Source organism: Petaurus breviceps, unplaced genomic scaffold, assembly GCF_028583685.1.
Source record: "Petaurus breviceps papuanus isolate PSGF00001 unplaced genomic scaffold, PetGlider_PUasm1.0 90895, whole genome shotgun sequence".
NCBI lineage: Eukaryota > Metazoa > Chordata > Mammalia > Diprotodontia > Petauridae > Petaurus > Petaurus breviceps.
The window spans coordinates 34,014,060-34,028,837 of record NW_027187372.1 but is presented as its reverse complement, the minus strand read 5'-3'; the positions used below and the strand labels follow the sequence as shown (position 1 = coordinate 34,028,837).

At 38.4% G+C, this 14,778-nt stretch overlaps 1 protein-coding gene across 1 annotated transcript in view; it reads right to left on the bottom strand.

The window, feature by feature from the left end:
- The window catches only part of LOC138151258 (complement component receptor 1-like protein), a 44,136-nt gene that overhangs the window by 11,023 nt on the left and 18,335 nt on the right, over positions 1–14,778 (bottom strand). Inside the window, exons 14-17 of the mRNA XM_069074773.1 lie at positions 6,286–6,462; positions 6,119–6,206; positions 5,670–5,758; positions 737–923 (exon numbers count right to left, since the gene is read on the bottom strand). Of these exons, the coding sequence (XP_068930874.1) occupies positions 737–923; positions 5,670–5,758; positions 6,119–6,206; positions 6,286–6,462 (541 nt within the window). The remainder of the gene's footprint in view (positions 1–736; positions 924–5,669; positions 5,759–6,118; positions 6,207–6,285; positions 6,463–14,778) is intronic.

Here is a 14,778-nt window from a genome sequence, read left to right as displayed (position 1 = left end):
ATATTTGTAATCTCTATAGGCATTGTGAATATGGCATTGCTGATACAATGAGTCAACCTTACTCTCATTGGATTTGGCTTAGGGAGGGAATAACATACACACTCAATTGGGTATCTTACCCTACAGGAAAGTAGGAGGGAAGGGGACAAGAGGAAGGGATGACAGAAGGGAGGGCAGACTGGGGGAGGGGGTAGTCACAAGCAAACACTTTTGAAAAGGGACAGGGGCAAAGGAGAAAAAGAATAGAGGGAGAGTCATTTCAGAAGGGAAAGCAGTAGAGAGAAGAGGACATGAGATGAGTTGAAAGAAACCGGGGAAGCTAAGAGGTACAGGTGGGGAGAGAGACCATCTTGCAAATAAAAGGCAGTAGTCCAATGGCCCAGAGACGGGAAATGAAGGGTTGTGAGTGAGTAATAGTAAGTAGGCCAGTAGTGGTGAGGACTCACTGATTGATTTCAACTCCTGCTAAACTAAATCAATCAATAAACATTTTTAAAGTGCCACACCTAACCACTCTAAAATAGGGATACATGACATCTAAAAACTCCATGGCATACAAAATTAAAGGAAACCTCCAAAAATGCTATGTGAAATTTGATCAGCTTACTTTCAAATATTCAGTGAACTGAACTGTTTCTTCTGTGAGTTTTTCAGCAAAAGAAAGGGCATTCTGATACAGTCCAACACTAAAGTACAAGAGATGTAGTCTGATGTGACAGGAGCTTTTACATTATACTTACGTGATTTACAGACTGCCAAAGGAGGGTCCCATTTATGATTTTCTTGACACTGACTCTGAGGACTGCCTTCTAGAATATACCCTTCATCACACGTCAGAGTAAAGATAGCTCCAAAGTTATATATTTTTTTAGTTGATACATTCTGGGCACCAATTATGAACTCTGGGAGGCTACAGTTCGCTTCTGAAATCAAAGAAAGCAGATTGAAGTTATTGCCATTGTCTAACTTCTTTCAGAGAAATATGATACACTTTAAATCTAAATCAAAAGTTTACCTTTACCATTAGCATGCATCATCTCAGTGAAGAGAAAACGAACAAGAATAGGTGATTTGTAAATTCTAAGTGCTGACATCTTGAAGTGCTTTTAGTTTCTGTGGTACAAATTACTTTCTTTTAAAAATTGTTATTAGAAATTTAATTCTTTACCTGTCTCCTTGGAAGTTGCTTGGGTTTCACAGAATCAGAGAATTTGGAAGTTGGAAGCAACCTTGGCAGCCATCTAGTACAACCTATACACCAAGGAGTTCCTACTATGATGCTGACTGTGCACTCAATGCAGCCTCTGAGGCTGAGATGCCACAAAGTATGGCTTGATTCTCTGCTGCTTGTGCTAATTTTTAACTAACAATCAACATGAAGAAAACAGAGGTTCTCCATCAGCCAGCACCACATCATTCACATGCGGAACCATTGGTTACAGCATATGAAGAAAATCTGAATACTGTGGATAAGTTCATTTACCTTGGCAGTATACTTTCCAGTGATGTACACATAGATGACGAGGTTGACGCAAGCATTGCCAGAGCTAGCTCAGTGTTTGGGAGGCTCCTAAACAACGTGTGTGAGAGAAGAGGTAGTAGGATGACTACCAGACTGAAGGTCCACAGAGCCTTCGTGCTGACCTCATTGTTGTATGCCTATGGAACCTGGACAGTACACCAGCGCCATGCCAGGAAACTGAAGCACTTCCATTGGAATTGACTTAGGAGATTCTGAAGATCACCTGGCAAGATAAGGTCCTTGACACTGGAATCCTTTCTTGAGCTAAACTGTCAAGCATTCAAACTCTGCTGCTAGGAGTGCAAATCCAATGGGCTGGCCATGTGGTCTGAATGCCAAACACAGGTCTATGATAACTATCCTTCCCAGTTTTGTATCATCTGCAAACCTTACCAACGTACCATTTATGTCTTTATCAAAGTCACTGAAAGTCATGCTAAACTGCACAAGGTCAAACACAAATTCCTGGGTACTCTGCTGAAGACTTTCTACCAGGCCAGCACTGAACCAGCAACAATTCTTCATTGAATCCTGCCATCCAACCAGTTCAAGATCCATCTTATTGTTTAATTGTCCAAGCCTCATCTTTACATGCTTTTTATTAACTTCTTGTATTCTAATATGCATTATGTTTATTTTTTCTTACTAGATACTGAATGGTCAAAAAGACCTCGCAAACCTAACATTTACAACATAAAACTTGTTATCTTTTCCCCCAAACCCACCCCCTCTTCCAAACTTCCTTATCAGTGCCTAAGGCACTTTCACTCACCCAGTCTCCCAGGTTCATTACCTTGGCCCTATGCTGGTATCCTTAACTTTCTCTCAGGCCACATAGCTGATCATTTGCCAAATCTTGCTGTTTCAACCTCAACAACATCTCTTCCATCTGATCCCTTCTCTAGTCACACAGTTACATAGGTCCTTATCACCTCTCACCTAGATTACTGCAGCAGGCTCTAGTCTTTCAGCACTCCAGTCTACTCTACACACTGTTGCCAAAGTGAATTACTTAAGCGCATAACTGACCAGGTCATTCTTCTATTTAATAAAGAGAAATGGTTTCTATTCTCCAATTGATAAATGTTCAAAGGATATAAATGGGCAGTTTTCAGAAAAGTAATCAAAGCTATCTATGGTCATGTGAAAAAATGTTCTATATCACTACTGATTAGAGAAATGCAAATGAAAACAATTCTGAGGTACCACTCCACACCTATCAGATTGGCTAATATGGCAGAAAAAGAAAATGACAAATGTTTGCGGGGATATGAGAAAACTGAGTACACTGTTGGTAGAATTGTTAGCTGATTCAATCACTCTGGAGAACACTTTGGAACTATGCTCAAATTGCTATAAAACCCTTTGACCAAGTAATACCACTACTAGTTCAATATCCAAAAGAAATAAAAAACTAAAACTAAAAGGATCTATATGTACAAAATATTTATATCAGCTCTTTTTATTGCGGTGGCAAAAAATTGGAAATTGAGGGGATGTCCCATCAATTGGGGAATGGTTAAACAAATTGTGGTATAGGATGATGATGGAATACTACTGTGCTATAAGAAATGACGAGCAAGATGCTCTCAGAAAAACCTGGAAAGACTTACATGAACTGATGAAAAGTGAAGTAAGCAGAAACAAGAGAACATTATACACAGCAACAGCCATAAAGTACAATGATCAACTGTGAATGACAGCTATTCTCGGCAATGTAATGATCTAAGACAATTCCAAAGGATTTTTGATGAAAAATGCTATCCATCTCCAGAGAGACAATTGATGGAGTTTGAATGCAGACTGAAGCATGCTTTTAAAAAATTCTTTATTTTTCTTGGTTTTTTTGTCTGTTTTCTTTCAAAATATGACTTATATGAAAATATGTTTTGCATCACTGTACATGCATAACCTATATCAAATTGCTTGCCTTCTCAATGAGGGAGGAAAGAAGGAAAAGGAGGAAGAGAATTTGGAAATTAAAAACTTAAAAAATGAATGTTAAAATTCTTTTTATATGTACTTGGGGGAAAAATAAAATATAAAATATTAAGAAAAAAGAAACAAAGATAAGTGGCTTCTTGCTGCTACTAGGCTACAACAGAAACTGCTCTATTCACCTTTACAAGTCCTTCATAACCTAACCACAACCTATATTTCCAGTTTCATTGTAAAATCTTTCCCCTTCCTGTGCTATAATCCAGCAAAACTGGTCTTCTGTCTGTTCCATCTCCCTTTCTATTAGAATCCCATGTGTGGATTATATTTCCCCCTCCCCGCCCCTCACCTCTTTCTTAGTTTCCTTTGTGATCAATGACCACTTTTTTTCTCATTGCTTAAATGCAAATAATCTCCCTCCCAAACTATCTTTTTTTAGTTAGTTTTTATTTGTCTACTTTATTCTGTATATACATATGTACATATATCTGTGTATGTATTATATATATGTATATATATACATGTACATATATGTTTGTTTCAACTCTGTTGTTCTAATGATAGCTCTTTCAGAGCAGGGATTATTTCTTATTTTCTGTATCACCAGAACCTAGTACAGTGACTTTATGTACTAGTCACTTAAAATGTGTCTTGAATTCCATTTTCATTCACACCAATTTGTCATAACCTTAAAAAATTTGAACAAGAAAAAGAAAAATATCTTTGCTATAAGAGACAAATTTGTTCAAAGATCCTTCATTGGTACAACTTATGAATGACTCTCCCAAAAGGAAGTAGCTTAGATCACATTTATAGAATACTGACATCCCAGGATAATTCTGAGTCATAACAAGAGAAAGAAGGCACTGAGAAGCAGGACGAAAAAGAAAAATGGAAAACTATTAACAACCATATGAAATACTTCAAATCACTAATAAATAATAAGAGAAATGCATATTAAAACAACCCTGAAATTTCACTGCACACCCTGAAAATTGGCAAGGATGAGACCAGTCAATGTTGAAAGAGCTTATGCTGGTGAATCAACATAATAAAGTGACTCAGAATTATGCAAATCAAGTCACTAAAATATCGATATTCTTTCACCCAGAGATTCCACTACTAGACTTATATCCTAAGGAAGTCACTGATTAAGAAGAAAGCTTTCACATCAAAATATTTATACCTTCACTTTTTATGAAAACAAAGAACTGGAAACAAAGTGGATGCTCATCAGTTGGGAAATGGATAAATAAACTGTGGTACATGAATGCAGTGTCATATCACTATACTGTAATAACAATGACTATGATGAAAACAGAAGAGCATGGAAATATTTATACAACCTGATGCAGATTGAAGTAGCAGAGCCAATTAAAAAAATTTGTGTGTGTGTGTGTGTGTGTGTAATGGCAATGTAACCAGAAAGAACAATAACAAAATAATCAAAAGTATATGCTGCAAAATTGTAAAGAACAAGCATGGCTCCAAAAAGATAGAAGAAGATACTTCCACCTCACACCTTTGCAGACAGAGACTGGAGGCCCATGGACGCAGTACACTGTACCTATTTTCAGACTATTTCAATGTACTGGTTAGTTTTGTTGACTTTTCCTCTTGTTTTTGCTTCTTTTTTTTTTTTTTGGGGGGGGGAAGGCAGGGAAATTGGGGTTAAGTGACTTTCCCAGGGTCACACTGCTAGTAAGTGTGTCAAGTGTCTCAGGCCAGATTTGAACTCAGGTCCTCCTGACTCCATGGCCTGTGCTCTATTCACTACACCACCTAGCTGCCCCTTTTTTTTTTTTTTTTTTTTTTTTTTTTTGGAGGGGGGAAGGCAGAGCAATTGGGGTTAAGAACTTTTCCTCTTCTTTTTTTCCTTTTCTTTTAAAAATGTTACTTGTTATATGAAATGTCTCTACGGGATGAAAATGGGAAGAGATGCTAGTAGAAATTTTGATGACATAAAAAAAAACTTTCATAGAAGCTGGAAGAGTTATAGTAATTAGATAGTAAACCTATTTTCAAAAATTCCTACTCTGATCAGGTTTGTCCCCTTTAACCTCCTCTCACAAAATACCTTTGGAAAGATTTTTCAAACCCTACCAAAATTAGTGTCATATCAGCTTTTCAAAGGATTTAAGACAAAATTTCCTTCAATTATTCCCTCCCCCCCAATCTCAACTAAATAAAAAGGTTTAGGGTTACTCACCTTTACAAAGTGGAATCTTTTGGAACCAAAACCTATTCCCCGCCTCAGGATTCCAACAGAGTTTATAAACATGGCCAGTTAATTGGAACCTAGAGACAGATGGTAATATAGCTTCACCTCCCAATGTCCATTCCTATCTGGCCCATGGCATTTAGAGACAAAGTAGGTACCACTGAGCTAGGGATTTTGGTGGATGAAACACCACAGACTTAAAACTCTCACTACTAGAAACTTTACCAAGAAACATCTCAACTACTTATAACAGTTTCAATTCCACATACAGAAAAGCCCAAGAGTTAAGGATACTTGCTAAATCAAGGTCTAAAACTCCACATATAGTATTAAGTATCAATGAAGAACTTTTACAGGAAATCACTAGGTTAAACTAATAACTAATGGGCAGAAATAAGACAAATGCTCTTATTCAATTTGTATCAATTCACACTTACCCCTCTTGGCAAGAGGAATTAACTGGGACCACAGGACTGCCATCTGGGGGCAACTGCAATTGTTCTCCTACAGATTCACATGATGCTTCTAAAGAAGTGAGACTAAGATCACTCAAGGATACCTCAGAATTAAAAAAAAAAGTAGCCCAAGTTGGAACCATTGGTACCTTCACACTGTGGGGCAGAAAGACTCCAAGCTCCTGAAGACATACAGCAAATTGATTTGTTTCCCAGGAGGAAGTATCCAGGGTCACAGGTATAATCTACAGACATGCCAGGAGCAAAGTGACCTCTCTCCCAGCCTGTGTGCTGACCATGGGGTATCTGAGGAGGTGGCGGGCACTCTGAAGAAAAAGTAATCTTTATGTAAAAACACCAATTGAAAGGAATTCATCTTAAAGTCAACCTGAAACTTTCTAGCAGAAGATCACTGAGTTTCATTTAATTATAGAATAATTTTTCCTATCCTAAAGAGACAACTTTGGGAAGGCCCTCTCATTTCCTATTCAATTCTATAATTGTCTAATAAGATCACATTAGAAAATTCTTGTTTTCAAAAAACATAAGGGAGAAAACATTTGCAAAGCTTTCTAAAACTGCAATACATTATATTTAGTACACATCGTTTCAGAGGACCAAAGACGTAGGGACATATCAGAGGTTCATCTGTGAAGTTCATATTTTATGGAGACAATTCACTGAGAGCTCGCTTTTCTGCATTCTTCCTCATCTCAAACCACCCAGAAGTCTTCTGCCACTGTCTCCTCTTTCCCCATTTCACATGAAGAGACAGCCCTTCTCTATGTCAAAAGAAATCCTTGTATATGTGTAAGTGATCCCACTCCATTCCACCTTCTCCAGCAGATCATTCCTTCCATCATTCCTCCTTTCTCACTTAACTTCAATCTCTCCCTGTTTACTGACTACTTTTTCTGGAATGCCACATCTGCCCCAGGCACAAAAACCCTCATGATCCGTCCTTGCTGACTGCTGTTTTACTTTATCTCTCCTGCTTTTTGTGGCTAAACTCCCGGAGGCCATCTATAACTCCTTTTCCTCTCACTATCTTTTTGAGCTCTACAATCTGGCTTTCCAACCTCATAATTTGACCAAACACCACTCTCTCCAAAATTACTAATGAACTCTCTGTAGGCAAATTCAATGGCCTTTTCTTAATCCTCATCCTTCATGACCTCTCTGCAGCCTCTGAAATGGTTGATTACTCCTTTCTCCTTGGTATTCTCTTTTCTCTAGGTTTTTGTGATACTAATCTCTCTTATTTTTCAAAGATGGTCATCTATATCACACCTACTAACCATGAATGTCCCACAAGACTCTGTCCAGGGCCCTTTGCTCTTCTCCCTCTCTACTATTAAGCTTGATTATTTCATCAGTCTTCTTGCATTCAATTATCATCTCTACACTGATGACTCTGAAATCTAGTGATCCAGCCTAACCTCTCTGTTTTTATACTCCAACTACCTAGTGGACATCTGTAATGGTAATGGGAATTTGAAGATCTTCCCTGCCCCCTAATAGGCTGAATGCAATCACATGGGGTCTGTGGTGGGAGGAGTTTGCTGAAGGGTGGGGCAGAGCCTACAGAAAGTTGGGAGTCAGAGCAATTAGAGCTGGAGTGAGGAAAGGATGCAGACAAGGAGATAGCTAGGCTTGTGAGTGTTCGTTTATGGGAAGGCTAAAGGATGGTGTGGGTCCCTGCTGTGCTATGGTGTATTAACTTCTTTGTTGCTATGATGTATTTGACTTTCTGGTGTTGGGATTTGGATTTCTAGTGTATGAATCAATTGTTTGCTTCTGTCTTCTATATGAAGAGTCTATTATATTTTGTGATTCAGAATTATGCTGGCATATTCATAGTCACTGTCAGTGCTGTGAATATTGCATTGGCACTACATTTGGCAACGAGGATGGAATTGCAAAATATCTGATTTCTATTTAGAAGAGAAGTTGTTTAGAGGAAGAACTGGCTCTCCCAGGATGGGAGGATTTACCTTATTCCTCTTGTAGCAGCAAGCACCCCAAGCGTCCTCAGGGTTTGCCGCCAATACAGGTTCTTGGATCTGCTTTGTTAAAGGAAAGCAACTCAAAATGGGTTAACAAGCTTACTTTAATCAGTCAGACATATATCGTTTACCTTGTTCAGGAGAAAAGGTCAGCACCCCGAACTTCAAAGTATACAGGCAGAATTATCAAGACAGAAACAGATCAAGTAGACAGATTTCCAAACTGTCCAACCATTACATCCATACCCAGTCAACATCTGGGTTTCCACATCTGGGTTTTTCAAAGCCGGGGGGGCCCTGGACAACGGCTTCCCAGAATACAGATCAAATCACAGACCACTTCTCAAAGTGAGCCCCCAAAACAAAGCTACACATCAGGGCTTATATAGCCTTCTCCTGGCTCAGAGAATGTAACAACCTTTTGGACCCACTGGCCAATCAAAAAGTATCTACTGAAAAACAAGCCTCCCACCCCAGGCTTCAGGTGCACTTTAGCCTAGGGGCAGGGAAGATCTTCCAAATTTGCATTCCCATTACATTCCTGGGAGGATTTACCTTATTCCTCTCTAGCAAGAGAATGGGCTAAAAGTACAGGACTCTGTGAAAACTGGAATCTGAGGCTATGGAAGATAGAACCTAAAGATTTAGAAACATATTTGCAAGGAATACTAATAAAACCAGGAAAAGAACTAGAGGAAGTATGTAGAAGAGGCTGGGTTTTACTAACAGATTACCATATTATATGTAAAAGGAGACACAGTCTACTGGAAGAGAAAGCTCAGATGGAGAGGAAGTTAGTTGATTTGCTTGGGAATTCACAGCATAGAGAAGTAAGGACTGCCCCTATAGATCCTCCTGAATCCTTGTATCCAAGTTCATCACACCTTCAGGGAGACTACGAAATTGGCTAAGAAAGAATACACCATGGTCATTGTACCCATTCCTCAATACATCATTGGAATAGATATATTGAGAGGTATGACTCTAAATTTACCTGAGGGGAGATACCAATTTGCAGTAAGGAAGACAGGAATTAATACAGTTTCAGTGGGAAAAATAAAAATAGATCCAATCACTTTACCTGAACCTTCTGAAATTACTTTAAAGCAGTATCATGTGCTAGGTGGACAAGATGAAGTTACCAATACTATAAGGGAACATGCTAAGGCAGGAGTGTAAGTCTCTACAATCAGTCAATGGAATAATCCTGTCTGGCTAATACAAAAGTCAGATGGGATGTGGAGAATGACAGTGGATTACAGACAATTAACTAAGGTGGTTCCCCCTTGTATGCTGCTGTTGCAGATACCATTAACTTTTTTTTTTTAATTAAGCAATTGGGGTTAAGTAACTTGCTCAAGGTTACATGGCCAGTTATCTCTAGGTGTGGTGCTAAGTATCTGAGCCCGGATTTGATCCCCAGGTCATCCCAACACTGGGGCTGGTGCTCTTACTTGCTGAGCCACCTGGCTCTCCCCAGATACCTTAATAGAAAGGATCCAGAAATATGACGGGACTTGGTACACAGTTATTGATTTAGCCAATGCTTTCTTTACTATCCCAATAGATTCTAAACAATGGGACCAGTTTGCTTTCATTTGGCAGGGCAGACAATATACTTTTATCTGCTTGCCACAAAGATACCTGCATAGCCCTACTGTTTGTCATAGGTTTGTGGTTGAACATTTGAATGAATTAGAGCTATCTGGCATACAGCTTACCCACTAAATATATGATATTATGATACAGGGAAAAAATGTAAAAGAAGTGGAGAAGAATTTGACGCTTTTAATTGAGCACATGAAAAGCAAAGGGTGGGAAATTAACCTTGCAAAGATTCAAGACCCAGCTCAAAATGTGAAATTTTTGGGTACACAATGGAATAAGGGGCTGTGAGAGATTCTCCCACAAGCCCAACAAAAGATTCAGGATTTTCCTTTCCCCACCAATTAAGAAAGAGGCCCAAAAGTTTATAAGATTATTTGGATACTGGAGGCAGCACATTCCATATCTAGGAAAGATTTTGAAACCCTTATATAAAGTTACTAGGAAGAAATATGAATCTGACTGGGGACTTGAGCAGAGCAAAGCTTTTGAAGAAGTCAAGGTTGCCATACAATTGACCCTAGATTTATAGTCTATGCAAAACGGCCTGGTGGAATTACAAGTGACTGTATAGGATGAATATGCAAACTGGAGTTTATGGCAAAAACAACAAAGCTGAAATGTAGTCTTCGGATTTTGGTCTAGGAAACTCCCTTCATCTGGAGTTCAATATACACCTTTAGGAAAGCAATTGTTACCTGCATATGGGGTTTTGGTAGACATTGAACAACTGACTCTGTGCCATGAAGTGATATTAAGTCCTGGAACACTGATTATGACCTGGGTAATGAGTACCCTTCCTTCTCACAGAATTGGACATATGCAAGAGGCTAGCATAATTAAATGGAAATGGTATATTCAAAATAGATCTAAAACAGGCAAAAGTGGAGTTTCTGCTCTATACGAATCTATAGCAAACATAGACACTGAGGGAAATGATACACCCCTTGAACCAAAGCAACAGTTGGTACAGTCCTTGGTAAAATGGAATGAGGGATATAATAGACTAACTAAAGAACAAAAGAAATGTGCATGGTTTATTGATGGGACAGCAAAATATTTGGGCCATAAAAGATATAAGAAAGTGGTAGCCTATCACCCATGTAGTAAGTAGACTTTGGAAAGTACTGGGAAAGGTAGAAGTAGCCAATATATTGAACTTATGGCAGTACATCAAGCCATTAAAACAGAACAAGGAAGACAGTGTCATATATTCACTGATTCATAGGTGGTAGCTAATAGAGGTTAGCTACATGGATGCCCATGTGGAAAAATGAAAATTGGGAAATTCATGGCAAACAAGTCTGGGGCAAAGAATTATGGGAAGATATATGGAACATGTCTTTGGTTAGTAATTTGTCAGTTTTTCATGTAGATGCTCATGTGACCCTCACAATGCCAGAACATAAGTACAATAAACATGCTGATTGCCTAGCAAAGATTGCTACTCAACATATTGTCCCTACTCTGACATCAACTGATGATTCAGTACTAGCAAAACGGGTCTATCAAACAGCTGGCCATTTATGGGTCCAAGCCACACACCAGTGGGCACAAGAGTATGGTATTAGTATCTCACATTCATTGTTAAAACAGGTAGCACAGGAATATTATATGTGTCGGTTGGAAAAGGAAAGAACTGTTCCTTGGGCAGTAACTGGAGAAATAGCAAGGGGAAAAGTTCCAGTTGAAATCTGGCAAATAGATTATATTGGTCCCTTACCTCAAGATAAATGAAGCAAATTTATATGTACTTGTATAGACACCTATATAGACGTACTAGTAACTTATCCTTATAAGAATGAGACCCAGAAAAAACCTGTAAAACTCTAGATATCATAAGTCTATATTATGGAATCCCAATGCATATTCAAAATGACATTGGGTCACATTTCAAAGGTAATGAAATGAAGATTCTGTATATTAAACAATACAGAATGGATATATCATATTCCATATCATCCACTGGCATCTGAGTTAATTGAAAGAATGAACGGATTATTGAAAGAACAGTTAAGGAAGTTAAGTTCTAATAATCTGTATCAACATTGGAAGGATAATTTGTTTATTGCTTTACATAAATTGAATAATAGACTATTGGGAGAAAGTACATCTGTAGCCAGAATGATGGCCCCCAAATCTGCAAATTAGAAAACAACAAACACGCAAGATCCAAAATGTTGAGTATTGCACTGTGAGGCAAGATGTCCCAGCACTGTATCCAGTAACACCTGGTTCAGCAGAATATGATTTACAAAGTTTACAAGACTTTTGTTTGTATAGAAAATAAGAAAAATCTCCACTGGAAAATTTATAAGAATCCCTAAAAATCATTTTAGATGGATATTACCTAAATCAGGATTAGCAGTTTGAGGAATATACATACTGACTTGAGTAATAGATTCTAATTATCAAGGAGAAATTATTGTGACATTCCAAAATTGGGTGAAGAACCCATACAGTTTTATAAAAATGATAGAATAGTTCAAATGATCATTATTCCTTGTGAAACAATACCCCTTGTGAAAACTGACCCTCCTTCTGAAATAACTATCAGAGGAACTAAAGGGTTTGGTTCTACTGATAGAATAAAATTGGAAGTTAAAGTATGGGTGAAGCAGAAGCCAGGTGATGTTCCAAAGGTTGCAAAATTATAGCACATGGGAAAGGTAATACTATAATTGTTGTTTATTAAGGAGAAGATGATTACCAAATTGTACCCTTAACACATATATTTTACCATGAAAGAGGCTATGATAGTGAGTTCATGGACTCCAGAAGCAAGGCTGACCCTCTACCTACCCTACTTCTAGTTACTGTCTCCTTGTTTATTTTTGGCTTTTTTTCTGTTAAACTTGTTTACTAGATTTGTTTACTGCAGGCTTAGTATTCTCTACCTGTAGATGGCTGATAACTTAAGCTGGATGCTGCCCCACCCCCCCAACCATGACTGTGATGTGTAACCCCTGCACCTTGTGTCAACTGAGCTCTGGATGCCAGCTAAAGAACTGACCTCTCGAATGGAACCTCTTGGGGCAGGGATAGCTCTATGTCTAATTTCAGCAGGAAATTGGTAGTTCCTCTGACAAATATTTCAGAAGGAGGGTCAGTTTTCACAAGGGGTATTGTTTCACAAGGAATAACGACCATTTGAACTATTCTATCATTTTTACAAAACAGTATGGGTTCTTCACCCAAATTTTGGAATGTCACAAAAATTTCTCCTTGATAATTGGAATCTATTACTCAAGTCAGTACATATGGTATATTAATTTCAGTAGCTATGGAGGAAGAGACCTTCTCCCCAAATGTAATGGTAATTTGAAGATCTTCCCTGCCCCTTAACAGGCCTAAGGAATTTTGAAAATTGTCCCTACCCCCTAATAAGCTGAATGCAACCACATGGAGCCTGTGATGGGATGAGTTTGTTGAAGAGTGGGGCATAGTGTACAGAAACTGGGAGTCAAAGCAATTAGAGATGGAGTAAGGAGAGGACTCAGGTAAGGAGACAGGCTTGTGAGTATTTGTTTGTGGGAAGGCCAAAGGATGGTGTGACTCCCTGCTGTGCTATGGTATGTTAACTTCTTTACTACTATGATGGATTTGACTTTCTGGTGTTGGGATTTGGCATTCTGGTGTCAGAATAAATGTTTTGCTTCTGTCTTATAGATGGAGAGTCTGTTATATTTTGCAATTCAGAATTATGCCAGCATCTTCATAGGTACCGTCAGTGCTGTGAACATTGCACTGGCAATACAACATCTCAAACTGGAGGTTATGTAGACATTTTAATTCAACATGTTCAAAACTAGACTATATCTTTTCTCTCAAATTTTTCCCACTTCTAAACTTTCCAGTTACTATCAAAAGTATTACCATCCTCCTACTCCCTCAATATTGGAGCCTAAAAGACACCCTGACTCCTTCATTTTCTCTCATTCCCCATAGCCAAACATGACAAGGTCAACTGATTTCACCTTTGCAACATTTCTTCCATAAACTCCACTTTCTCCTCTGACATACCTACAACTGTGGTCTAGGTTTTCTTTGCTTCAGACCTTGAAAACTGCAATAGCATGTCAGCAGATCTCCTTATTGCCAGCCCCTACACATTCAATCAACCCTCCACACAGCTGTTAAAGTGATCTTTCTGAAGGACTATTCTGATCATGTCACCATCCAAATCAACATAATACAATGGCTCCCTATACTCTGTTAGATGTTCAAAGCTTTTCATAACCTGATTTCCCAACCCCTATCCACCTTTTCTAGTCCTGTACCTACCACCTGAACATACGCTCTGTGATCCAGTGAAAATGGCATCTTTGATATTCCTTGAACAAGAAAGTTTTATCCCCTGATTCAAGGCATTTTCACAGGCTATCCCACAATTAAGGAAGACTGTCCCTCCTCACTTCCAAAACCTATATCCTGTATATACCTTGTTAATCAAAAGGTAAAGCATGTTGTCCCCACCCACTGCACAGAAAGCTCACTGAGAATAAAAAAAAATACTGTACATTTCTTTACGCCCTCAGCACATAAAAGAGTGTTTGGCATATAGTATGTAATTATTAATGTTTAGTTACTGACGACATAAATGAGGCAAAGAAAAGTTAAGTGACATGCAGAAGGTCAAATACATCTAATATCAGAATTGAGAAAATGGTCAAACTGAATTCCTTTAATTATTGGTTTAATGACTGATTAAATATTTTAAGTATGGCACCTCATGCTATGGTCTAAACTCAACATGATATTCTAAAGAGCAACTTTTAATAAGGGAGAAGAGAGAAAAAAAATTAAAATGAAAACTATCTTTCTTTTATTTAGGTATCTTACACTCACCCTTTTCACACAGCACCAACTGACTAGGGAGAAGCCCACAGTGGCAGCAAAAGGGCCTCACCACACCAAGAGGATCCTCTTGCTTCCCTAGGGATACTGCGACCTTCACAAACTGGCCTCTGATGCTTTCTGCTCTAAACCATCCTTATGTATATAGTACAAAACAAGAGATCCTTGTCACAG